The following is a 27,809-nucleotide window of genomic DNA, read 5'->3' on the forward strand; positions in this document are numbered from 1 at the left end:
GATTTATTTTCTTTTCTCTTGAGAATGTGTTCCATTTCTTGATTCTTAGTATGTTACTAATTTTGGATTATATCCTGGACATTATGAATGTTAAGTTATGGAGATTCTGTATTCTAGTATTTTTTCTCTGACAAGTATTGTTTGTTTCAGTGGGTACTTTAATTGGGCTTGAACTGCAAGCTCTGCTTTGAGTCTATTCCATGCATGTGTGATTCACAGGTCAGTCAGAGATATAAAGAGGTAGAGTTTGGGGATCCCCTCTCTAGTTTTTTTTTTTTCCTTCTGGGATTTCCCCACTCTTTTTAGTGTTCATGGTTTTCAGACTTCACTTTTTTATTTTTTAAGGACAAAAAGGCAACAGGGTTTTCTGAGTGTGTCCTCACCCCCATTGTATACAACATTTAGCCCTGGGCTCAAAGCCGTGAAAAAGGGAGTTTACTTGTATAGTTCCCCATCTCCCTTCTACCAAGTGAGTGCAAACTCCCACCAGAGTCTATATGCTTGTGTCCACGCTCCAGTACTTCTGCTGTTATTTGTATAATTTCCAGGCTTAACAGTTAACCTTCTGCAGCGGGTGCTGCCCAATAGGGGTTTCTCATACCCGGAAGCAGAAGAGACTCCCAATACATGTTAATTGGGAGACATAGACAGGAAGCAAACAAGCAAGATGATTCTAGGTCATAGTGATGCTATGAAAGAAAGAAAGAAGGTAGACATGACTGAAAGGAACAACTTAAAGGAAGGTTATTAGCAAGGTTCTCTGAAAAACTTCCATTTGAGTTGAGACCGAAAGAACAGAACTTGATCATAAAAAGAATCTGGTTGAGAAATGCTTCCGGCAAAGGCAACAGCAGATAGCAAATCCCTAAAGTAGGAGAGAAAGGGCAGTGTGGCTGGAGCATGGGAAGAGAGGGGCAGAAGGATGTAAAATGAGGTTGGAGAGGTAAGGAAGATCATGACGGGCCCTGGTAGACCTTGGTAAGGACCTGGGAGTTAGTGCCTCTAGATAAGAAACTATGATCACTCTAGCTGTAAGGGTGTACTTACCAAACAGATTTGACCACTCCTATTGCTTTGCCCTTAAGAGTCTTGACTGGAAGATAGTATGGCCCTGTGATTATCTGCACAACCTGTCAGCATCGCTGGAACAAAAGCTAGAAGACCATGCAGTCAGTTTCTGCCATGTGGGAAGTTGTAGTACCTGTGTTCTAATATCCACTCTACTTCTGAGGTTCTCTGATATCACGGAAAAGAAAATGGCCCGAATCTACAAACATATCATGACGATTAAAACCACAGTTTAAAAAAAACATGAAAAGCACAAACCTAGAGAATGAAAAGATGGTAGCAGAATGAAGCAGTGCAGTTCTTCGTAATTTTAAAAGATTTCACACGGGGACTTCCCTAGTGGCACAGTGGTTAAGAATCCACCCGCCAATGCAGGGGACACAGGTTCGAGCCCTGATCCAGGAAGATCCCACATGCCCTGGAGCAACTAAGCCCGTGCGCCACAACTACTGAGCCTGCACTCTAGAGCCCGCGAGCCACAACTACCGAGCCCGCGTGCCACGACCACTGAAGCCTGCGCGCCTAGAGCCCGTGTTACAAAACAAGAGAAGCCACCGCAATGAGAAGCCTGCACACAGCAATGAAGAGCAGCCCTCTCACCGCAACTAGAGAGAGCCTGCGCACGGCAATGAAGACCCAATGCGGCCAAAATATAAATAAATAAATAATTAAAAAAAAAAAAAGATGTCACGTGAGATCTGCCTACAAGCAGTGGTCTCCAGCTTTTAAATGTTGTTGTGTTACGTAATAGCAACGTGTTGGTGTGTGTTTCTTAGTCTGGTTTCTCTGGGGAGCAGCTGAGACTCACTTGCCCCTTTCCCTCGGTCTAGATGACAGCGCTTCTGCCGCCAGTAGCATGGAGGTGACGGACCGCATCGCCTCCCTGGAGCAGAAAGTCCAGATGCAGGAAGACGACATCCAGCTGCTCAAGTCGGCTCTGGCCGATGTGGTCCGGCGGCTGAACATCACCGAGGAGCAGCAGGCCGTGCTCAACAGGAAAGGACCTACCAAAGGTGGGCATTCGAGACTCACGGGAATGGCGCTGGTGGCACATGGGGTTTTTTTTCTTTCATTCTGAGTATCCTTATTTGTTAATTTGATTGAAGTATAGTTGATTTAGTGTTGTGTTAGTTTCAGGTGTACAGCAAAGTGATTCAGTTGTACATACCTATATATCTATTTCTTTCAGATTCTTTCCCCTTATAGGTTGTTATAAAATATTGAATATAGTTCCCTGTGCTATACAGTAGGTCCTTGTTGGTTATCTATTTTATATACAGTAGTGAGTCTATGTTAATTCCAACCTCCTAATTTATCCCTCCCCCTCCTTTCCCCTTAGGTAACCATAAGTTTGTTTTCTATGTCTGTGGGTCTATTTCTATTTTGTGAATAAGTTCGTTTGTATCATTTTTTTTTTAGATTACACATAGCAGTGATATCATATGATATTCATCCTTGTTTGGCTTACTTCACTTGGTATGATAATCTCTAGGTCCATCCATATTGCTGAAAATAGCATTATTTCATTCCTTTTTTATGACTGAGTAGTATTCCATTTATATATATACCACATCTTCTTTATCCACTCCTCTGTCCATGGACACTGAGGTTGCTCGCACGTCTTGGCTATTGTAAATAGTGCGGCAGTGAACATAGGGGTGCACGTATCTTTTCCAATTAAGGTTTTCTCTGGATATATGCCCAGGAGTGGAATTGATGGATCGTATGGTAGCTCATTGCAGATGCTTGCTCCAGCAAATATGTTGCTCTCTTAATATTGACAGAGAACCCAAGCTTAGAAAAACAGTGAAGCAGCCTTAGGATTGTTGAAATCATCACACAAAGTGTGACAGTATTTTTTGGCCGGACGTTGGTGAATTGTAGCCCAGCGGTGCACAGTTGTAGGTGACCCGTAAATGCTGGTTGAGTCAAGGAAGGAATGTCCACAGTGGACCAGAGAACTGTCATTTATCCAGACTCTCTGGGATAGAGAGAGCTTGCAAAACAAAACCGAAAGCCAAAGCAAACACAATTCTTTCGGCCCCTGTGGAGGCTGTTTCACCTAGAAACTTTTGGCAACTCTCATCTCTTTCTCTGTCCTCAGTTTAAAGATTTTTATTTTATTTATTTAGTCCTTTGGCTGCGTTGGGTCTTCATTGCGGTACGCGGGCTTCTCATTGCGGTGGCTTCTCTTGTTGTGGAGCGTGGGCTGTAGGCGTGTGGGCTTCAGTAGTTGTGGCACGGGCTCAGTAGTTGTGGCTCGCAGGTTCTAGAGCACAGGCTGAGTAGTTGTGGCGCACAGGCTTAGTCGCTCCGCGGCATGTGAGATCTTCCCAGACCAGGGCTCGAACCTGTGTCCCCTGCATTGGCAGGCGGATTCTTAACCACTGTACCACCAGGGAAGCCTGTCCTCAGTTTACACTGTTGTCCAGTTCAACACAGCAAACACTTACTTGATCACATGCCACATGTGAAGCTCTGAGTTGAGGACTGGGACCCAGAGGCGGGCAGACCCGTCCCTCATTTGCTCAGAACCCTGAAGCTCATCGCCAACTTTCCCTCCGCCTTGTAGCGAGTAAGCTCATTTGGGGCAAAGCCTCCTGTTTATTTTAAAGCCCTTTTTCTTTTGTCCAGAAGATCATAGCCTACAACAGAATTCTGTACCTATAAATAGTGGATTTCTGGCACATTTAGATCACCATTTCAGTTCCCAGTGGTGCCTGGAAACAAAACAAAAAGCAATATTTGTGCTTTAAATAACGTTGTAGTGACCCTCTTCTTACAATTTTGGAAATAAAACGCCTCGTAAAAGCTTCTCTCCTAGTTAGTGCCCTGACGTCTGCTTTCAACCAATATGCATTGCTCATCTTTTGCCAGAACGGCTTTTCCTCATGGCTAACTCTAGGAAACAGAATTCATCTTGGCTGTAAAATTCCTTTAGTTAAAACATTTTGAGTCTGCGGCATGTAAATGTCCCCTTAAAATTAACTTTCTTATTTTGTTTGGATTTAACAAATTATTTCACAGTTACCATCTTTTCCTTGGAGTCAGGAGAGGGTACTGTCTTGATGTTGCATATGTTAGTTTTTTCTCTGGTCTTGGATCCATTTTCATACGTTTATGGAAAGAAATCTATTTCCTTGTCCTTCAGGATAACTATCACTAGCTCCATGTGAGATATACACACTGGGCGATGTCTACATTTCGAATAATCTTTTTAAATAATCTTTTTCTCCTAAGTTACAAAGCAATTAGGGTGTTTTAAATAGAAACCAGGTTATTCTAGGTATTCTTGACCTACTCGGCTTTCCAAAAATAAATCTGATGACTACCTATCCTAAAGGGTACATTTGAAGTCGCTGCTTTATATACAACTCCAGGCTTCTAAAACTTCTATTTTTAGAAAAAGGAGGGGGAAAAATAATACAAGGGGACTGCCCAGGAGTTTTATTTTCTTGATTGAGGGTAAAGTTTGAATTTTGGAAACTTTTAACTTTTTTTCGTAGTTAGATCTGACGTTTCTTTATAACATTATTTTCAAAAGTGAAAATAAACCAAAGCACGAGAGCCAAAGTCACTCCAAGAAACAGAAAAAAGATTGTAAGAGAGCTGGTGAGCGGCGTGCCCTGAATTCAGTGGGCTGTGGGCCCCCCTACTTCATATGCAGTTAGAGGGTGGTGGGAGCAGAGGGGAGAAGGGGGAGTGATTCCGTAAGAAGCCCTGGGTAGCTGCTTCTCTTTCAGAGAGTGCCACGTTGGCACGGTATGTACACCCCTATCTGGACAGCTGGCACTCCATAGCCGTGGCTTAGTTAGGGGATATTTAGACAAGACAGCTTTGAGACAAACCTCCTTTGGTTCTTAGAAGGCCGCCTTATTATTATCATTTGCCATCCTTTGGGATTGCCATCCTAATACAGGCTTGAAGTAGCCCGGACACGTGGCATTCTAATTTTTAAATATCAAATGATTTTTTCCCCCAAGGTTAATTGTCAGAAGCTTAGGGCTCAGTGTTTCGAGCTTCTGGTGCACATCTTTGTGCCGTTTGCCCAGTGACAGGGACGGCTGTGCCACAGAGAAACAGGCTGCCTCGGAAGGCAGTGAGCATCCGTGTGGGATGCATGGTGAGCACAACATCCCCTCTGCAGCCATCCTGAACCGTTAGACTGCAGTGTCCGCTCACTGGCCTTAGTAATTGCCTGGGAGACCACGGATAATAACTCTTATCCTTTCCACGACGGTACTTCACTTATTTGAAGAAAGGTGTTCTGACATCTAAACTTTCACTTACTTTATCATCATTCTTCATATGACTTAACTAGTACACCAGTGGGATATGCAGTGTCATGAAGATAATTCACTAACAGATCAAGCTCGAGGCCTCCTGAAACAGAGGAGAGACTGTGGCCAACCCTGTAAAATGCGAGGCCTGTGGACACACAGTTTATAGAGACAGAGTTATGTCTCAGATGCTACCTTTTCTTGGTGACCCTTTTCTGTGCCCGGGATTGGCTCTTTGTGCTAATTTTCCGTCTCTTTTTAACCCAGTGATACTGCCTTGGGTTTGAGGATTGCTATTCTCCTTTTCCTTTGCTTCTGTTATTTAAAAAAGAAAGACATACGAAGGACTTGTTGCCTTGTCACGCATCTCGACTGTAGAGAACCTCAGCCTGCAAAGTTTGCTTTGTTCGGGTGGGATTTACTTTCAGATAGGAAGATTCGGGGTGTTCTACTTATACTGAGCTTGGGCTACCATACAGTGGAGAGAAGAGAATCAAATCGTTTCTGGAGGCCTGTATTCTTAAAATTCTTGCCGATATTAAAGTTTTTTCAGTATTGTGGTTGGACTGGGGGCACAGAATGCAGTGAACAGACACCGTTTTTTTTTTGCTATTCTGAGTGTAAATACAGAAAAACGTGTGATGAACAAGGGAGTTCCTTGCAGAATTACGTATATTGGAGAAAAATTGTGTGGGAAACAGTTGAGCAAAGGCAAGCAGTAGGGGCGTGGCCAGAAAACTGTGGATCCTCGTAGGATGGAAAGCCATGTAATCTTTAAAAATGTTTGTGTTTGGGCTTCCCTGGTGGCACAGTGGTTGGAAGTCCGCCTGCCGATGCAGGGGACATGGGTTCGTGCCCCGGTCCGGGAGGATCCCACATGCTACAGAGTGGCTGGGCCTGTGGGCCATGGCCACTGAGCCTGGGTGTCCGGAGCCTGTGCTCTGCAAAGGGAGAGGCCACAACAGTGAGAGGCCCGCGTACCGCCCAAAAAAAAAAAAAAAAAAAAAAAATGTTTGTGTTCCTGGTAACAACAGGAAAGATGCTTGTGTATTATATTAAAAGGCAGAATCAGGATATAAAACCGGATATGTTGTATTTTTCAACTAAATAGACAAAATCTATGCAAAGAAGAATGGAGAGAAGTATACCAAGAGTTCTCTTTCTTTTTTCCTGAGTGGGAGGATGAGGATTTTTTTTTCTTTTCCTTCATTTCTAAATGTTCTTTGGTGTGCATTCTTTAATAAGCAGAAGGAATTTGTGTTTTAAAAATGACTCCTTTCTTAGCACTGAAGCTGATCTTCACTGCACCAAGGTCAATAGCAGAGCTCAGAGCAAATGTCTGGAGGCTGGAGCGTGCTCATGTGTGTTCTCGAGAAGACAAAGAGGGGCTTCCCTGGTGGCGCAGGGGTTAAGAACGCGCCTGCCAATGCAGGGGACACGGGTTCGATCCCTGGTCTGGGAAGATCCCACAGGCCGCGGAGCAACGAAGCCCGTGCACCACAACTACTGAGCCTGCGCTCTAGAGCCCACAAGCCACAACTACTGAGCCCACGTGCCACAACTACTGAAGAGCCCGTGCTCCACAACAAGAGAAGCTCCTGCAATGAGAAGCCCGCGCACCGCAGCAAAGAGCAGCCTCTGCTCGCCACAGCTAGAGAAAGCCTGCGTGCAGCAGCAATGAAGACCCAGTGCAGCCAAAAATAAATAAATTTTTTCAAAAAAAGAAGAGAAGGAATCATGGTGTGGGGTTAAATTCATAATAGATCCATTGTAGACATGCACGGCTAATTTCCATTTCAGTGCTAGGGGACTGTTACAGGATTTCAGTGTACAGTGTAGGTTAAAATATACTCATTGTCCCATGTATGTGGGGATGGTCTGCTTCGCTATGCATTAACCAGCAAGAGTTCCTGTTTCTCATTTTAGATTTTGCTTGGGAGTTCAGACTGTCTTTGGCAGCTTGCCTTTTAAAAAACTTGAACGCACCTTTTGCAAACCTTTCTGTTCTTTATATTAATAACCCCATTAATTAACAGATCGGAGAGTGAATAAATATAAGCTGACAAGCAAGACAGTCCTGTTGTTCCGGGACATCAAAATCTGTTCTCAGAATTTAGTCTCTGAAGCTGGTGTTGAAAGCTGACTGCAGGTTGTCTTTTTTTGTTTGTTTGTTTTGTTTTTCTGGGTTTTTTTTTTTTTTGCAGTACACGGGCCTCTCACTGTTGTGGCCTCTCCCATTGCGGAGCACAGGCTCCAGACGCGCAGGCTCAGCGGCCATGGCTCACGGGCCCAGCCGCTCCGCAGCATGTGGCATCTTCCCGGGCCGGGGCACGAACCTGTGTCCCCTGCATTGGCAGGCGGACTCTCAACCACTGTGCCACCAGGGAAGCCCTGCAGGTTGTCTTTAAGTAGCCTCTGCTACATTAACACTTAACCCTGATAGTCATAATAATTCTGGTAGCTACCATTTATTAATTGGGTGGGTACAGGCCTTTGCAATAGATATTTCGTATGTATTAGCTCATTTTGCCTCTCCACAACCCTTTGAGGTAGGCATTATTGTGCCCATTTTGCAGATGAGAAAGCAGCCTCTAGGAGATGGAATAATTTGCCCCAGGTTACACAGCTGGTCATGGAAGATCTGGGACTGGACCCTAGGGCCTGGCTCAACATACTTTCTTTCTGCCATCTGTGTCGCTTGGCCATGCGTATGCCTCTTAGCAGTATTATTTAAATTACCATTATTCAAATCAAACCAAATATTTAAGGAATGAATAAATATATGACTTGAAATGAGTTTTTTTCCAAGGTTTACTTTGATTTGCAAAGTGTCCCAAATACAACAAATCATATTCAGCATATAATTGTATAAAATATTGTATCATAGTCCTTTCACAAATTTTATTAGCTAGTTGCAACTAACAAATGAAAAAATTTTAAGTTCTTTGCAGTGAATGAAATTAATGAATATTTAACTTAGTTCTTTATCCTGGTTAACCAAACTAGCAATTTTTCCCTCTCTCTCGTCTACTGTGCTTTCTCCTTATCTTTCTCCTTACAAATTGGCTAATTACAGAAAATAACTTGTGCTTTCTTTTAGACAGAACATGCTATAGTTTCTTCCATTTTCCTCTTTAATTACCTTCCCCAGTTTAAATAGGTGTTCGTTAGTGATTTATAGAAAAGGCTTGGTAGATATATTCAGTTTTTCAGAGACTGAGAAAGATTGTTTTTAACTGTTCTTTGCTAGTATGTGGACAAACAATTGACTTTTGTATATTTAAAATGGGTTTCTTTCCTTTGGTTTTTTAACATCTTTATTGGAGTATAATTGCTTTACAATGGTGTGTTAGTTTCTGCTTTATAACAAAGTGAATCAGTTATACATATACATATGTTCCTTTATCTCTTCCCTCTTGCGTCTCCCTCCCTCCCACCCTCCCTATCCCACCCCTCTAGGTGATCACAAACCACTGGGCTGATCTCCCTGTGCCATGCGGCTGCTTCCCACTAGCTATCTATTTTGCGTTTGGTAGTGTTTACATGTCCATGCCACTCTCTCACTTTGTCACAGCTTACCCTTCCCCCTCCCCATATCCTCAAGTCCATTCTCTAGTAGGTTTGTGTCTTTATTCCCTAGGTTCTTCATGACCTTTTTTTTTTTCTTAGATTCTGTATATATGTGTTAGCATACGGTATTTATTTTTCTCTTTCTGACTTACTTCATTATGTATGACAGACTCTAGGTCCGTCCACCTCACTACAAATATCTCAATTTTGTTTCTTTTTTATTTGCCAGTATATCTTTAGGATAGGTTCCTGGAAGTGGGATTGCCGGATCCAAGGATAAATGTATCTGTAATATTGCTAGGTATTAGTGACGGGAACCTTCCCTAGCACATAAGTAATTATCTACTTTGTCTGACAATTTAGCAGAAGCAAGTTGCCTTCTCCAATTCCAAATATAGACATCTTTTCAATTTCGAAGTAGATAATTAGGAATTCTGGGTTCATAATGGTCAGGTGTGTTAAAGTTGAACTTTGAATTTCTACACATAATCACATACGTGGTCATGCTTTGCATAATTAAATTAATTGTGGGGCTTCCCTGGTGGCGCAGTGGTTGAGAGTCCGCCTGCCGATGCAGGCGACGCGGGTTCGTGCCCCGGTCCGGGAGGATCCCACATGCCGCGGAGCAGATGGGCCCGTGGGCCATGGCCGCTGAGCCTGCGCGTCCGGAGCCTGTGCTCCGCAGCGGGAGGGGCTGCATCGGTGAGAGGCCCGCGTACCGCAAAAAAAAAAAAAAAAAATTTATCGTGAAACCTAATGGAAAGCTTTACTTATCAAATATTGCACAGTGAGTTATTAATGTGATGTAAGTTAAAGGGATTTCTTCATCTTTAGGTTATGACAGTATCATAATAGTAAGCAATAGTACATTTGACCACTCGTACTGGAATTTCTATATTTACATCTGCTGTAGTTTTGGAAATATATTGCCACAGATGGTATGTCATGGAAGTCTGAGCATTCCAATCCTCCCGTCTAGAAAGATGAAACCTTTTTATTTCAGGCATACTTGTGAATGCTTTAGACCTGAGATTCTGAATACCTTTGTTAGAGATTTTTAAAGATTTTTTTGATGTGGACCATTTTAAAAGTCTTTATTGAATTTGTTACAATATTGCTTCTGTTTTATGTTTTTGGGTTTTCTTTGGCCACGAGGCAGGTGGGATCTCAGCTCCCTGACCAGGGATCGAATCCGCACCCCCTGCACTGGAAGGCGAAGTCTTAACCACTGGACCGCTGGGGACGTCCCATGTTCCCACACTCTGGAGTCTTTTTTTTTTTTTTTGCGGTACGCGGGCCTCTCACTGTCGTGGCCTCTCCCGTTGCGGAGCACAGGCTCCAGACGCGCAGGCTCAGCGGCCACGGCTCACGGGCCCAGCCGCTCCACGGCATGTGGGATCTTCCCGGACCGGGGCACGAACCCACGTCCCCTGCATCGGCAGGCGGACCCTCAACCACTGCGCCACCAGGGAAGCCCTGGAGTCATTTTTCAGGGATGTTAACTTGAGGTACTTTATGGGGACCTTATACTAAATAATACGCACGGTAACTGGAAACTGGGGGCCATGAACACTGCGCGTGTGACTGCATCTGTCCCTCTGACGAGGCCTGTCCACTTCAGTGGCTCCTCTCCTTCACTTCTGGTGGATTGGTGGGTCTAAAGGAACTTACGCAGTGTGAAAAGTCCCACAGAAACTCGGGTGTTTCTCTCCTGAACACTCTTCTCACATGAATTAGGATCATAGATTTCAGAGCATGAAGAGCCAGCCTTAGAGCATTTATTGACTGAAGTCTTTCCTTTATGGGTTAGGGAAATGGGGCCCAGAGGGCCTTGCCTGCGGTCGCACTGCCAGTCGAGGACACACTGGAATTCACACCCTGGCCCCCGACTCCCAGACCTGAGCTCCTTCTGCGCTCTCCTCCCCCCTCTCACTTTGCCTGGGCACGAGGAGGAAAGCAACCGTTTGGGGGATGAGAACTGTCTGGGGTCTTCCTCAACCCCTCCGTGTGTGTGCCGGATGATGCAGTGGGGACACTCACTGGACCTGATTCTGCCTCAGGCACCTTTGCTCATAACTGAAATCCTGCATTTAATTTTTCTCACATTGTATTCAAGATACGAGATTGCATCCCGGTGTCCAAAACAGAGCATTTCATCATCTGGGCGTGGCCGTGGGATAATAGCTACCACCTTTTACGTGCTGCTACATGAAGGGCACTGTGCAGCTTGCCACTCCTCGTTCCAAAACCTCACAGCAGCGCTGCAAGGTGGGCACTGTTACCCTATTTTACAAAGAAGTCGAGGCTTGGAAAGGTGACTTGCCCAAGACTACGTAATAAAGCCGAGTTGAGAATGAGTAGGTCCTAACTCAAGACTCTTTGCCCTTTGTTCCTCTGTGCTCCTCCAACCATCCCGATATCCCTTCCAATGAATGCATTCTAAACATATATCATGTATCACTCATTCTCCTTTTATTTTGAGAAATTCTCCTTTCAGTGCTATGTATCTGTTTTGCCCCTAAGAACAATTAAAATAATTAGTTTTTAAAAAACCTTTAATGGGGCTTCCCTGGTGGCACAGTGGTTGGGAGTCCGCCTGCCGATGCAGGGAACACGGGTTCGTGCCCCGGTCCGGGAGGATCCCACATGCCGCGGAGCGGCTGGGCCCGTGAGCCATGGCCGCTGAGCCTGCGCGTCCGGAGCCTGTGCTCCGCAACGGGAGAGGCCACAACAGTGAGAGGCCCACGTACCGCAAAAAAGAAAAAAACTTTTATGAACTGGAAGAATGTCTCATATCTTGGTGTCGTCTCAAAGCCAGGGATCCAGTTATCTTAGCACCTGATGAGCAGGAAATTGTGTTTGAACCTTCCCTGGTGCTGTTTCTCTTCTGCAGTTTCTGAGATCGCTTGTCGGAAAAATGACTCATTATGGCTGTTCTTGTGTCCTGCTGTCCTCATGATCCAAGCTAGTACCTGTTCAGATTGGACATTAGGAGATACTGTTTTCTTCCAAAACTTTTCTTTATGGTGGCAACATTTTTTCCTTGAGTGGCTAATCATGTTTAGATACGGAAACATGAAAGAGACCTGACGAGATGTCGTGTGCAAAATAGGTATTTAGCAAGCATATTGGTGTAGTCGTGATGCTATTTAAAAAGTCAGTGGTGACGAAAAGCCAAAGATATTATCAAGATAAGGGTGTAGTGGTGATTGGATCTTGCCAAAATGAGAACCTTTCCAACTTCTTGTCACTCCAAGTGTGGCCGCCACCCCCCCCCCTTCTCCCCGCTTCCTCTCCATATCCACTATTTTTCTTTTATGATTTCTCATTACAACTTTAACAATTCTGTTTGCTTTTGATGCTACTCTGTTGTAGTTTAATGTGAAAGGTTTATTATGCCCTCTGAGAAGGCCCGTTGCATGCAATTGATGTTCTTTTTATGGGCTTTAAAAAAGTCCCATTTCCTTTTTGGGGAGAAGGACAATACTAGATTATCATGAGACTGAAGTTTGAAATTATGACTCAAGGAAAGATAAAAAACAGTGACTCAGACGGACTTCCCTGGGGGTCCAGTGGTTGAGACCCCGTGCTTCCACTGCAGGGGTGAGGGTTTGATCCCTAGTCGGGGAACTAGGATCCCGCATGCCGTGTGGCATGGCCAAAAAATAAAATTAAAACAAAACAAAACAAAACAGTGGGGCTTCCCTGATGGCGCAGTGGTTGGGAGTCCTCCTGCCGATGCAGGGGACACGGGTTCGTGCCCCGGTCCGGGAGGATCCCACATGCCGCGGAGCGGCAGGGCCCGTGAGCCATGGCCGCTGAGTCTGCGCGTCCGGAGACTGTGCTCCGCAACGGGAGAGGCCACAACAGTGAGAGGCCCGCGTACCGCAAAAAAAAAAAACAGTGACTCAGAAATGGCAACACAATGCCTTTTCTTGAAAGTGGGCTCTTTGTTCTCGAAATTTAGTGCAGTCTGGTCAACAAATGCATGTTGAACACCTTCTGTGTCAGCATCACAGGGGCTGCTGCCGTCGTGGAGCCCCCGGGCAATGGAGTGGACAGGAATAAACAATGTGAGGACAGCGGCAAAGCAGGGACCAGGGGAGCCCAGGCGGCTCGCCCGGCCTGGTTTGGTGGGCATGTAAGTGGGTGAGGCAGGTCCTGGCCCAGGTGCCGGAGAGAAGCTGGGGGCCAGGCATCTTCCATCGGCCCCTCCAGGCCCTTTCCTTACCCTCCTCCAGCCAGCTCTCTGCCCCGGCAGCTGAGCTGTATGGACCACACCGCTCTCTGCTCCAGTGAGGTTTGAGCAGGGGATCCCAAGCTGGGGACTGGAAGGAGGGAGAGTGAGGTCAGAGGATCCACCCCCAACTCCTTCCACATGGGGCCCCTTGGCTTGGCTGTGTTCCCACCCCCTGGATGTAGCTGCTGCTCCCCCAGCAGCGTCTCTCCTCATAGGGTCTGGTGACCTCCCTCCCCTTGGCCCTGCAGGCATGGGATTAGCTATAGCTGTGCTGCTGTCAGCCTAGGAGACGGGGCAGTAAGCCTGGGGCTTGGTGTGGAGTCCAGTCCACTCCCCAAGCACACGGAGAAGGATCTAGGTGATGCCCTCCCCCAGCACGATGTGTGCACCCACTCTAACTGGGGAAGTAAGACTAGCCCTCCTGAAACAACAGTCCGTAATCAGGCACTCAGTTGTGAGCTACAGACTGACGCGTGACAGAAGATCAGAGCGGGACAGCCAGGGAGGCCTGGGCTAACAAGGAGAGGCCCTTCGAAGCTGGAGGATGGTACAGACCAGTGGTTCTCAAAGTGTGGTCCCTAGAGCAGCCGCGGCAGCAACCCGGAAACTGGTTAGAAATGCAGAGTCTCAGGCTCCGCCCCAGACCTCCTGAATCTGGGGATGGGGCCCAGCGATCTGTATTTTAACTCCAGGGGATTCTTCTCCACAGAAACAAGCTAAGGAGGTGGGAATGAGGCAGGATTTGCTTGTTGGGGGTGGGGGAGTGGATATTGGAGCGCCTGGGTGCGTGGTGGGAACAAGAAAATCGGTGGAGAGAATGAGCTCTGATCACTAAGGTTGCAAAAGAGCACAATGATAGCGAGTGGCCTGGGAGTCGGTGGACTTTGTTCTCTTCCCTCCCTCCTCTAGGCCCGGGTGTGAAATGGAGCTGGACCAGTCGTGTTGCCCCAGCTGGACAAGATAACACGTTTCAAGTTGTTACCACTCTACCTGGCGCCGGGCACTCGGAGCTTCCATCATTGTTTCAGCTTCTGCATTTTGGTGGGTTCCGCCGACCTGTCACGTGGTGTAGCAGGTTGTCAGGAGCCCTTGGCGACCATGGATGAGAGGGATGTTTTTAAGGAGAGTCGCCTGAACAGAACCGGCCAAGTGCGCTGGGAGACCAGCCCTCGGTTCTAGGAGCTGTGCTGGGGGAGCCACTGCAGAGATGGTAACAGTGGATTGAAAGACGCCCAGCAAGCTGATACGCATACTGTAGTCACTGCCTAGGGCCTCTGTTGTGAGTTAGTACAAACAGAAATTGATTCCCTCACCGCTCTGGAGACCAGATGCCTGAAGTCAGTGCCACTGGGCTGAAATCAGGGTGCTGGCAGCATTGTCCCTCCTGGAGGCTCTGAGGGAGGTCCATGTCTGTGGCCGGGCTTCGTGGCTGCTGTCTGTCCTCGGCTAGAGGATGTGCCACTCCAGTCTCTTGCCTCTGTCCTTACGTGGCGAGCTCCTCCTTATGCATCTTCACCTGGGCCTCTTTTTTTCCCCTTAATTTATCTTTTTGAAGTATAGTTGATTTACAATGTTGTGTTAATTTCTGCTGTACAGCAAAGTGATTCAGTTATTCGTATACATACATTCTTTCTTTTTTTGTATTACTAGTCTTTTTTTTTTAACATCTTTATTGGAGTATAATTGCTTTACAATGGTGTGTTAGTTTCTGCTTTATAACGAAGTGAATCAGTTATACGTATACATATGTCCCCATATCTCTTCCCTCTTGCGTCTCCCTCCCTCCCACCCTTCCTATCCCACCCCTCTAGGTGGTCACAAAGCACCGAGCTGATCTCCCTGTGCTATGCGGCTGCTTCCCACTAGCTATCTGTTTTACATTTGGTAGTGTAGATATGTCAATGCCATTCTTTTTCATATTCTTTTCTGTATTGTTTATCACAGGATATTGAATATAGTTCCCTGTGCTATACAGTAGGACCTTGTTTATCCATTCTATATATAATAGTTTGCACCTGCTAATCCCAAACTCCCAATCCATCCCTCCCCCGCCCCTCCTTCCCTTGGCAAACACAAGTCTCTTCTCTGTGTCTGTGAGTCCGTTTCTGTTTCGTAGATAAGTTTATTTGTGTCATATTTTAGATTCCACATGAGTGATGTCATGTGCTACTTGTCTTTCTCTGTCTGACGTACTTCAGTTAGCATGATCATCTCTAGTTCCATCAATGTTGCTGCAAATGGCATTATTTCATTCTTTTTTATGGCTGAGTAGTATTCCATTATATGTACATATATACACATGGGCTTCTTAAAAGGACACGAGTCATTGGATTCAGGGCCCACCCAAGTCCAGTATGACCTCATCTTAACCAATTACATCTGCAAAGACACTGTTTCCTAATAAGGTCACATTCTGAGGTTCTGGGTGGACGTGAATTTCGGGGAGGACACTAACACAGTACACGTATTTAAAGAAAAAAGACAGAATGGAGACTGAAATGGTAGGTGAAGTAGAAAGAGGAGATAGAGATGAGCTGAGGATGGCATTTCTTCCTACTTGGGAAGGGTTCTGTCCCGGCAGAGAGCGGACCTCAGCACGGGGAGCAGATTGTGTGTGTTAGGAAAGATTCAGGATCTCTCTTTTGGAACTGTGGTATTTTCACTGTGGAAGATTAGCTCTGAGCACTGGTCTGGGCCCTTGGCTGGAGCAGGTGTTCAGGGGATGAAGAAAGAGAGAGCTTGGAGAGAGTGGAGAAGGGTGTTCTGCTCTGGCTGGAGGGGCCTGACTGTGGCTTTTGAAACTCTCTTTCACAGTTAAAAAAAAAAAAGGTAGTCTGGCCCTCAGCTTTAGGGACTGAAAAGTTTCAGTATATTAAAATTTCGACATTCTAGGCACTTTTGTCACTGGTCGTGTTTTTAAGAGCCTGCACTGAGGTAGATTTAATTCTGGGATGAACAAAATAAATTCTGCTAGCATCTTAAAATAAACTTTTAATTTTAGAGCAGTTTTAGATTTACAGAAACGTTGCAGGCAGAATACAGACGGTTCCCGTATCTCCTGCACCCGGTTTCCCCTACTGTTAACATCTTATATTAGCATGGCGCGTTTGTCACAACTAATGGGACGATATTGATACATTATTATCAGTCGAGGGGCATACTTTATTCAGATTTCCTTAGTTTATCCCTTATGTCCTTTTTTGGTCCCAGGATCCCATTTGGGATTACATTTAGTCATGGTACCTCCTGAGGCTCCTCTGAACTGACAGTTTCTCAGATTTTCCTTGCTGTTGAAGACCTTGACAGTTCTGAGGAGTACCGCTTAGGTCATCCATCGACTGTCCTTCAGTTTGGGTTTGTGTGATGTTTTTCTCACGATCAGACTAGGGGTGGGTTTAGGGAGGAAGACCACAGAGGTCAGGTGCCATTCTCATCACATCTACCAAGGACGTGTACTGTGAACATGACTTACCGCTGTTGACGTTGACCGTGATCACCTGAGATGCGTCTGTCAGGTTTCTCCTTCTCGCCACACCTCCGCACTGCGTGGTTTAGAAGGAAGTCGCTACGCACAGCCCACAGGGAAGGAGTGGAGAATATGCCCCACCATCTCAAGGACAAAGTATCTACATAAATCATTCAGAACTCTTCTGCCTGGGGATTTGTCCTCCTCGTGTATTTATTCCATCGTGCATTTATATCAGTGTGGACCTGTGGATATTTATGTGATCGTTGGGGGTATAGCCCAGCACTACTTTATTTATTCTGTTGACCACATTGTTGCGGCTTTGGCTCTTCCCATTGGCTCCTGGGTCCCTTTGCCACACCCCCCGTCAGTGTGGGTTCTGTGGGCACTTCCTTACTTTCTGGCACCCTAAGATGCTCCAGGCTCATGTTGGATATTCCCTGTCTCAGGCCTGGATTCAGGTGCTTCCCCAAGGAGCCCTGGTTCCTTTTGCTGTAGAATGGTATTAGGAACCCAGGTTTGGGCCCTGGGTCTCTCAGCAGACAGAGCTGGGAAATAGATGTGTTTATACAACCCGTGTACGTGGACTTACCTATAATTACGTCTCTGTGTGTCTCTGTCTCTGTTAAGCTAGACGTGAGTTCACACTGATGTCTCCTCTTCTCCATTCCACCTGGTTCATTCTAGCCTTCCCCCCTCGCTGGTCTGTAACCTCCCTCTCCAACAGTGAGAAGCCTGGCTCCTACCACATGGCCCTGTGGGAAACAACTTGACCAACTAGAATACAGTGTCTTATGTGCAGTTCCTTTTGTAGTCTTCCAGTCTCTGCTCATTACCAGAATTCCTTTGTCTGCACCTTTCCTCTCCACCCCCTTCCGTGAGGTTACGTGGCATGTTTGTAATGCAGTTAGATTCTTTTGTCACAGTCTGCATTCCGTCATGGGGTTCCCCTATCTCCTTATTGACTATTATTGTATTTGCATGTATTAAGGTTCACTCTTTGTGCTGTAAGGGTCTGTGGGTTTTGACAAACGCACAGCATCACACATCCACCACTACGACTTACCACCCTGAAGAATCTCTGTGCTTCTCCTCGTGACACCGCCCCCAGTCTCTGGCAACCACTGATCCACTTTCTGTCTCTATAGTTTAACCTTTTGTAGAATGTCACTTTAAATGGAATCTTGCAGTATATAGCCTCTCAGACTGGCTTCTTTCACTGGGCAATATGAATTTAAGACTCAACCATGGTTGTGTGGATTGGTTCATTCCTGTCATCACTGAATCCTATTCCATTGTCTGGATGGACCACAGTTTGTTTATCCGTCACCAATTGGAGGACATCTTGGTGGCTTCCAGTTTTCACAGTTATAAATAAAGCTGCTATAAATATTAAATGAAAGTTTTGTGTAGACATAAGTTTTCAACTCATTTGGGTTCATACTTAGTGTAAGCACAGTTACTGGATCCTGTGGTAAAATTTATAAGCCTCAACTTTGTAAGACACTGCCAAACTGTCTTCCAAAGTGGCTGTACCATTTTGCATTCCCACCAGTAATGAAGGAGAGTTCCTATTGCTCTGCATCCTGGCCAGCAGTTGGTATGTTGTCTGTGTTTTGGATTTTAGCCATCCTAATAGGTGTAATAGAGATATCTCATTATTGTTTTAATTTGCATTTCCCTAATGATAAAAGATGTTGAGCATCTTTTCATATGCTTATTTGCCATCTGTATATATTCTTTGGTGAGGTTTCTGTTCACATCTTTTGCACATTTTTTAAATTGGGCTATTCATTTTCTTATTGTTGAATTTTAAGAGTTCTTTTTATATTCTGTATACAAGTCCTTTATCAGATACGTGATTTGCAAATATTTCCCCCAGTCTATAAATTCTTTTCATCCTCCTAATGATGTCTTTTACAGAGCAAAAGTTTTGTTGTTGTTTTAATTTTAATGAGGTCCAAGCTATCAATTTTTCCTTTCATGGATGTGCTTTTGGTATTGTATCTAAAAACCCATCACCAAACCCAAGGTCACACAGATTTTTCTCCTATATTTTCATCTAGAAGTTTTAGTTTTGCATTTCACACATAGGCCCGTGGTCCCTTCTGAGTTAATTTTTGTGTAAGGCCTGAGGTTGGTGTCTCGGTTCATTGTTTCGGCACCATTGTTGAAAAGCTCCGTTGTCTTTGCACCTTTGTGGATTCTGCTAGCATTTGAAATGGACATCCTTTTTCTTTCTACATTATCTTAAGTCCTGTAAGGAGTTCCCTTGAAAAGGCGAAAGTTCTGATTGCCTTTTCTGCTTGTCTTACAGCAAGACCACTGGTGCAGACCTTGCCTTTAAGAACCACCGTCAACAACGGCACTGTGGTACCAAAGAAAGCCAGTGGCTCCCTGCCAGCCCCTTCAGGGGCCAGGAAAGAAACCGCTGTACCTGCCACAGCCAAAAGGTAGGCAAGAAGCGCCTTACGTGAACTCTGAAAGCAGTTCTGGCTCAGATGCTAAAATAAGTATTACTCTTTTATATGACACTTTAATAAAATTTCTCCTTTGAGTTAAAGCTTACAAAAGCACAATATTTGGTGTGTTGCCAAAACAGGAACCATGTCGATTTATTAGTCTGCGTTTTTTTAGTTGTAATCATATAGTCTTTGAAATCTCATTCACTAAAGCCGCAGTGCAGCATTTTGTGTTTTTACTTAAACTTCTCTTTTGAAAAAACAAGTGGGAGTATATAACCTATATAAAAAATGAATATGCTTGGAATATAGCAAAATTCAGATTGCTGTACTGAGCTTAAATTTTTATCAGTAAAATTTGGATAAGCTCGTACTTTTAAATGATGCCTAAGAGTGGAGCTTCAGATGTTCATGTTTGTCAGATAGAGCATAGGTTGCTCTTAATTTTCTATAATTTCATAGTTATCATATTAAAATTGTATATTTTAAATGCCAGGCCAGTTTTCTAAATTTTTATGCCCTAAAAAAACGAACTATCTGGTAGTAATATAGCATAGAAAACCTTAAAGAAATTCTTTCTGCAGTGCTACCTCATGGGCTTGTTAGAAGAACTCGTAAAGTTCATGAAAATGCTAACTTGCTTTATGCGCACTGGGGATTCTGGGTGTGAGTATGCTCTGCGGTGTGCTGGGATACCCGTTGGGCGGGTGAGGGTACGTTTGATGCTGCATCGTGACTCGGAATGAAAATGTAACAATCCCGTCTTATCTTTTAAGTATATAGTGTTTATACATAAAGCTTTATCCTTCGCCAAGCAAACCTGCATTGTGTTTCATCAGATAGAGTTTCATGTACTTATTGTTTGTGAATTTTAAGAAAATTGGTTTTGCAGGGCTTTTTAGAACTTTAAAATGAAATTCTCAGCCTCATTTCATCCCTTTTTAATAATTCTTTGAATCATTCATTTATAATCAACGTGAAATGACCTTCTGGATTCTAATTGACAGCAGTAGATATGGACTGTCTTTTATTCATCTAGATGTTATAAGATTGACACTGACTTTCTAAGTTTCAGGTTGCCATCTGTTACCAGTTCGTTCTTCTTTTTTTTTTTAATAGTGGTAAAAACCACATCACATTAAATTTACCGTCTTAACCATTTTTAAGTGTACAGTTCAGTAGTGTCAAGTATATTCTCATTCTTGTACAGCAGATCTCCAGAACTTTTTCGTCTTGCAGAACTGAAACTATTTATTGGCCAAAAAGTTCGTTCGGATTTTTTCCCTAAGATGGGAAGGAGAAACCAGAACGAACTTTTTGGCCAACCCAATATATCTCTTCAACAGTAAATCCTCCTCAGAGCCCTTGGTGACCACCTTTTTCCTTTCTGTTTCTATGATTTGACTACATTAGACACTTCATATGGGTGGAATCATGCAGTATTTGTCCTTTCGTGGCTGACTTATTTCACTTAACATAATATCATCAAGGTTCATTCATACTGTAGCATGTGACAGTATTTCCTTTTTTTTTTTTTAAAGTGGCTTTGTATTTTATTTATTTATTTAGGCTGTGCTAGGTCTTAGTTGCAGCTCGCGGGATCTTCATTGCGGCACGCGTGATGTTTTCGTTGCAGCATGCGGGATCTTTAGCTGCAGCATGCCGACTCTTAGTTTCAGCATGCACGCAGGATCTAGTTCGCCCACCAGGGAACCAAACCGGGGCCCCTGCACAGGGAACGTGGAGTCTTACCCACTGGACCACCAGGGAAGTCCCAGGATTTTCTTCTTTTTTAAGTCTATATAACATTCCGTTGTGTATTCTTTTTTTTGTTTTTTTGTTGGTTTTTTTTGTTGGTTTTTTTTTTGCGGTACATGGACCTCTCACTGTCGTGGCCTCTCCCATTGCAGAGCACAGGCTCCAGACGCACAGGCTCAGCGGCCATGGCTCACAGGCCCAGCCGCTCCACGGCATGTGGGATCTTCCCGGACTGGGGCACGAACCTGTGTCCCCTGCATCGGCAGGCAGACTCTCAACCACTGCGCCACCAGGGAAGCCCAGTATACCACCTTTTCTTTATCAATTCATGTCAATGGATGTTAGGGTTTCTTCTACCTCTTGGCTATTGTGAATAATGCTGCAATCAACATAGGTGTGCAGATATCTCTTTGAGATCCTGCTTTGAATTCTTTTGGATATATACTCAGAAGTGGGATTGCTGAGTCATATGGTAATTCTATTTTTAATTTTTTGAGGAACCTCCATAATGTTTTCCATAATGACTGCACCATTTTACATTCCCACTAACAGTGCACAAGGGTTCCAATTTCTCCTCATCCTTGCCCACATTTGTTATTTTCTGTTCTTGATAGTGGCCGTTCTCATGGGTGTGAGGTGATATCTCATTATGGTTTTCATTTGCATTTCTCTTATTATTAGTGATGTTGAGCATCTTTTTCATATGCTTGTTGGCAATTTGTATATATCTTTTGGAAAATTTTCTATTCAAGTCCTTTTCCCATTTTTAATTGGGTTATTCATTTTTTTGTTATCGAATTGTAGGAGTTCCTTATATATTCTGGATATTAATCCCTTACCAGATACATGATTCACAAATATTTTCTCCTATTCCATACATTGCTTTCTCACTCTATTGATAGTTTCCTTTGCACAGAAGTTTTTAAGTTTGATGCAGTCCCATTTGTTTATTTTTAACATTTGGTGTCATATCCAAGAGATAATTGCTGAATCCAGTGTCCTAAAGCTTTCCCCCTATGTTTTCTTCTAGGAGTTTCATAGTTCTGGGTCTTTAACACATTTCAAGTTAATTTTTGTATGTAGCATAAGGTAAGGGTCCAACTTCATTCTTTTGCATGTGGATGTCCAGTTTTCCCTACACCATTTGTTGATGAAACGGACTTTCCCCCTTGTGTAGTATTGGCACCCTTGCTGAAAATCATTTGCCCTTACATGCAAGGGATTACTTCTGGGCTCTCTATCCTGTTCCATTGGTCTATATTATCTGTCTTTATTCCAGTACCACACTGTCTTGATTACTGTTACTTTGTAGTATGTTTTGAAATCAGGAAATGTGAGTCCTCCAATTTTGTTCTTTTTCAAGATTGTTTTGGCTATTTGGGGTCCCTTTAGATTCCATATGAATTTTAGGATTTTTTTTTTTTCTATTTCTACAAAAAATGCCATTGGTATTTTGATAGGGATTGCATTGAATCTGTAAATCACTTTGGGTAGTGTAGACATTTTAACATATTAAGTCTTCCAATCCCACAAAAATAGGATGACTTTCCATTTATTTGTATCTTCTTTGATTTCTTTCAGCAGTGTTTTGTAGTTTTCTGTCTACAAGTCTTTCACCTCTTCGGTTAAGTTTATTCCTAAGTAGTTTGTACTTTTTGATGCTATAATAAATGAGGTTATTTTCTGAATTTCCTTTTCAGATCGGTCATTGTTAGTGAATAGAAATACAACTGATTTCTGTGTTTTGGTTTTTGTATCCTGCAACTTTGGTGAAATTATTAGTTTTAACATTTTTTTGTGTGGAATCTTTAGGGTTTTCCCTAAGATCATGTCATCTGCAAACAGAGATAGTTTTACTTCTTCCTTTCCAACATGGATGCCTTTTATTTTTTTACATGTCTTATTGCTCTGGCTAGGACTTCCAGTACTGTGTTCAATAGGGATGAGAGTGAGTATCCTTGCCTTCTTCCTGACCTTAGGAGAAAAGCTTTCACCATTGAGTGTTTCACCATTGAGTATGAGTTCACTGTGGGCTTTTCATATATGGTTTTTACTATGTTGAGGTAGTTTTCTTCTATTCCTAGTTTGAGTGTTTTTATCATGAGGGGTGTTGAGTTTTGTCAAGTGCTTTTTCTGCATCAATTTAGATGATCCTGTGGTTTTTGTCTTTCATTCTCTTAATGTGATGTACAATATTATATCAATTCTCTTATGTTGAACCATCCTTGCATTACAGGTGTAAATCCCACTTGGTCATGGTGTATAATCCTTTTAATGTGCTGTTCAATTCAGTTTGGTGGTATTTTGTTGATTTTTGCATCATTATTTATCAGAGTTATTGGCATGTATTTTTTCTTGTTTTGTCTTTTTTTTTTTTTTTTGGTATCTGAATAATGCTGGCCTCCTAGAATGAGATTGGATGTGCCCCCACAGGATTGGTATTCGTTCTTTAAATGTTTGGTAGAATTCTGGAGTCATGCCATCTGGTCCTGGGCTTTGCTTTGTTGGGAGAGTTTTGATTGCCGCTTCAATCTCCTTACTAGTTATAGGTCTATTCAGAGTTTTCAGTACTTCGTGATTCAGTCTTGATAGGTTGTATGTTTCTAGGAATTTACTCATTTCTTCTAGTTTATTCAATTTGTTGGCATGCATTTATTCATTGTAGTCTCTTATAATCCTTTTCATTTCTGTGACATCAGTTGTAATAGTCCCTCTTTAGTTTCTAATTTTAGTGATTTGAGTCTTCTCTCTTTTTCTCAGTTTAATGGAGGAGTGGGCAATTTTATTGATCTTTTCAAAAATCAACTCTTGGTTTCACGGACTTTTTTCTACTGTTTTTCTTTTCTCCATTTTGTTTATCTCTACTGTAATCTTTATTATTACCTTCCCTCTGCTGACTTTTAGCCTTATTTGTTCTTGTTTTTTTCTGTTTCCTTGAGGTATAAAATTAAGTTGCTGATTTCAGATCTTCTTTTTAATGCAAGTGTTTTCACAGCTATAAACTTCCCTCTTAGCACTGCTTTCTCTGCATCCCACAAGTTTTAGAATGTTTTGTTTTCATTTGTCTCTAGATATTTTCAAAATTCTCTTGCGATTTCTTCTTTAACTCATTGGCTGTTTAAGAGTGAGTTGTTGAATTTCAAGATTGACTTTTTAAAGTAGCAAGTAGTTAATGAAAAAATGAAATTCTTTTTCCTTATTCTTAAAGAAAATAAACTTTTAAAATTTATATCTCTATATATTTGGCATTTAAGTAAAAGGAAAATTTTCTTTCAGAGCAAAAAATCATAAAAGTAAAATTCGAAATGTAGATACAATTTCTAGCTTACAGTTCCTTTCATGAGAGCGTATGTCAAGCATTCTTGCACTTTGATTTTGTGGAAGGCTCTGTGTTTGATCCAAAGTAACTTTGATGTAGTACAATAAGATCCTTCACTCAATAGACTGTTTATGGTTTTCTTAGACCTTGCAGGATTAATTGGCGCAACTGTTAGAATCCCTGACAAATTGTGTTTTTGAGTTCTAGTATTTGAAACATCGATTCAGGGTAGGATAAGGCTGGGGAATGAGATTTATGCAGATGACTACAGGAGTGAGGCTCTGCTGAAGAATCGAATTGATACTTTCCCACAGGATGTGAAAAAGACAAAGAGCCCTAATGGTGCTTCGGGCCCTCTTTAAATCCGTGACGATGATAGAAATTCTCTTTTAATAATAAAAGCATACTAAGCATCAAGCTTTTAATACCATTATCACTGATCCTCAAAACAACCTTCCAAGGTAGATATTATTATCCCTGTTTTGCCAGTGGGTAAGCTGACGCTCAAAGAAGTGAAGTAACTTGCCCGGGATCAAGTGAGTAGAGAACCTGGGCTCGAACGCAGGTCTTTCTGGATCCAGAGCTCACACTCCTTTCACTGTGATAGGCTGCTACTTGCAAAGATTTCCAGGTCAGCGCTTACATCTACTCATAAAAAAATGCTTGATATAATTGCTCTTTGGAAACCATCCCTTTCGTGTTCCCCATCCTGTCTGGGTGATGCTCTTTAGAAACAGTGATGTTCTGAGATGCCCCTGAGGGTGCTGACAGGAGTAGCAGGCAGGGGCGAGGGTGACTGAGCAGAGATTGGCAGCAAGTTGCGACTCTGAGAGACAGAATTGCCCATTCATATGGGGCTGCAGGGCCTGAACACCCATTACAGGACCAGGCCCCTTGCTGTGAGCAGAAGCCTGGGTCCTCTGCCCCCCGTTTCAGCCATGTATGAAGGAGCTCATGGACAGTGCTTGCCCTCAGCAATATTGTCTTAGAAGGAAAGGATGGTGGCGGGGGAAGATAATCAGTAGCCATCATATTTTATATATGTGTGTATGTGCGTGCGTGTGTGTGTGTGTGTGTGTGTGTGTGTGTATTAGCATTTAAACAACAACCTTCCTTCTAGAAATGTTCTTAGGCCTTTGTAGACTTTTCTTTTTAATTTACAAAATAATCAGTTTTATTCATTTGATAAGCTAATGTCCAGCAGCCAACTAGAAATACATGGTTTTCTAGATTGAGTGTCTGAGACTCTTGGTGTTTCGGTGTAAAGCATAGTGATTCATTTATTTTGTTCCTCTGCCTTTTGTGGGCTTCCGTGGATGTGAATTCCCATCTGTCTGGAAGTTGGAAACCCGAACAGTGGCAGATAATAATTACTCTGTGACGAAGTTCCTATAGATCTCTCCTTGGAGAATTTTGAAAACAGAAGCAAGCTGGGCATTCCGCCTGTTAGGATTAAAACAACCTCCGAGCCATTTCAAATACATTTATAATCATGTAGGAATTTTTCTGTAATCAGAGTTCCAAATTAACCAAGCTGGGGCATCTCTGGTGTGTGGATGGGTATATGTTTGTTTTCTTTTCTCCGGGGTTTTTTCAGCCTAGTACTAAAGAACAAAATCCCCTTTGGAAATTGTCCAGCACCCAGGGGTTGTGCTTTGTGTTGCCAATTAAGACTTCGATTGGGGGCGTGATTTGGAATCCTTGGGAAAAGCTTTGTTTCCATTAGTGAAAGGAGAAAAGGCAGAAAATCCGGGGAAGACATTGTAGGGTCATACCTTCCTCAGTGGGGATGCTGGAGCTGACAATAGAATAACATTTCCACTGGCTCAAAACAATCACTCATTCTTTCCACTCCTAAGTAGAGCTTTACAATAGGGCAAAGCTGTGAGAAGAGAGATCAAAAGAACAAAACTGGTACAAAAAGAGAGCATTATTTTTAAAATGCTCTGCTCCAGTTGGAAGGTAGGATGGTAAATATCTATGGCTTTCAAACAAACAGCTGATAGTCCTTTAGAAAAATAGTTGCACTCATTAGAAATAACAGCATTTGTAAAAATACCAAAGTCAGTGCCAGGTACTTACATGATTTAAATCTGCTTTGGTTTTTTTTTTTTTCTAATATACTCTTTATCATTGAGATCCATTGAAATGTATGTGTTAATTCAGGTTTTGAGTGTGATCTCTGTAACAAGCTAGAAATGGGAGTTCATGCTGTTGAACAGAGGAAGATGAATTGGTACTTATTCTCTTATCAGAAGTGTTGCAATTCCCCCCCTCTGGGCTCGGGTAGTTGGCTTCATATGATAGAAAAAAAAACTTATTTTGGTCTGTCAAATTCTCTAAGGCCACCAGCCTTCTTAGGAAATGCCTTGGTTCTTGCTACAAAGATGTCTTTAGACAAAGATAAGAGCATTTCCTAATTACTGAAGTTGCGTGACCTCAATCTGTCACAATTACCTCACCCCTTGCAGGACGAAAACCAGGTTAGTCCTGGTCCCACGTTGATTTGCCAGTGCTCAGCGTACAGCCCAGTATAAATTGATTCCAAATGAGTATTTGTTGAGTAGATAATCGTTTTAATCTAGCGTTAATCCCTCCGGCTGTCATGGCAAATGACCTCATCAGAAAATCTCGGGTCACGAGTACAAGCTTCCCCTCAGATTAGTATTTTCTTTCTTTCTTTCCTTTTTATTTACTCATTCATTTATTTATTTATAAATAGGACCCGGCTGTGCCGGGTCTTCGTTGCAGCATGCGGGATCTTTTAGTTGCGGCATGCGGGATCTAGTTTCCTGACCAGAGATCGAACCCGGGCCCCCTGCGTTGGGAGCGCAGAGGCTTCCACCGGACCACCAGGGAAGTCCCGGTATTTTTTTTCAGTTGTAAAAGTTTGAGATCTTTTCTGCAAAATTTTGGAAAACCAATTCTTGGTTTTAAATCACATAATGAAAGAAAGATGCTGTGGTAACTTATTACGTTTAGCGTTATTATCTAACCATAAGAAGAAAGATGGCCATTTTTCCTCTGTTCTCCCTTTGCAGAGATTTTATTATGTCTAAAATTTAGTTTAAATTGGCAAAAACCATTGAATGCAACCGTAGTGTAAGGCAAAGAGCCACTGTATTTTCAGAACTGTGGGTTTGAGAGTGGAGGTTGAGAGCAGAAGGGAAGAGAAATGATGGTATCTGCATTTCTACACCAAAAATGCTTGCCTTAAGCAGTAAAACATTGTGCTGTGTTATTATACAGTCTCTCACAAGCTAGGACTTCTACCACTTTCAAAATAAAGCACATGATTTCTCACTTGCTGTCCAGAGGGAGCATAACTTCTTTGATATTCCCTGCTGGTTGTTGAAGGAGGCTTCTCTCAGTGAGTATACAGTATCACTTCTTCCGGCCGCCCTTGTTCCTGCAGATGTCTTGTCTTCAAGCTCTATTTTCTGTCCTTCACTCTGAGTCCTAGTAAATCCTCTTTAATTCATGAGAGCTCTTGGCTCTCAAAAGGAAATTTCTTGTTTTTTCTACGTATACAACAATAGTAGATTTTTTTAAAAGCTTAACATTTTAATGCAAATGCGTGAATGACAGATATCTTGAAGGAGCCGCGATGGATTATATCCAAGTCTGTATATGCAAACCAAAATGT

The 27,809-nt window shown here is 43.1% G+C and overlaps 1 protein-coding gene across 2 annotated transcripts in view; it reads left to right on the forward strand.

Moving 5' to 3' along the window:
• The first annotated feature begins 1,903 nt into the window (after positions 1-1,903).
• Positions 1,904-27,809, forward strand: part of EML1 (EMAP like 1) — an 85,087-nt gene continuing 59,181 nt past the window's right edge. For both annotated transcript variants that reach the window (XM_024758862.1, XM_024758866.1), the window contains exons 1-2: positions 1,904-2,081; positions 18,942-19,077. In XM_024758862.1, the coding sequence (XP_024614630.1) occupies positions 1,925-2,081; positions 18,942-19,077 (293 nt within the window). In that variant the 5' untranslated portion in view covers positions 1,904-1,924. The remainder of the gene's footprint in view (positions 2,082-18,941; positions 19,078-27,809) is intronic.

Source organism: Neophocaena asiaeorientalis, unplaced genomic scaffold, assembly GCF_003031525.2.
Source record: "Neophocaena asiaeorientalis asiaeorientalis breed wild unplaced genomic scaffold, Neophocaena_asiaeorientalis_V1.1 scaffold476, whole genome shotgun sequence".
Lineage (NCBI taxonomy): Eukaryota > Metazoa > Chordata > Mammalia > Artiodactyla > Phocoenidae > Neophocaena > Neophocaena asiaeorientalis.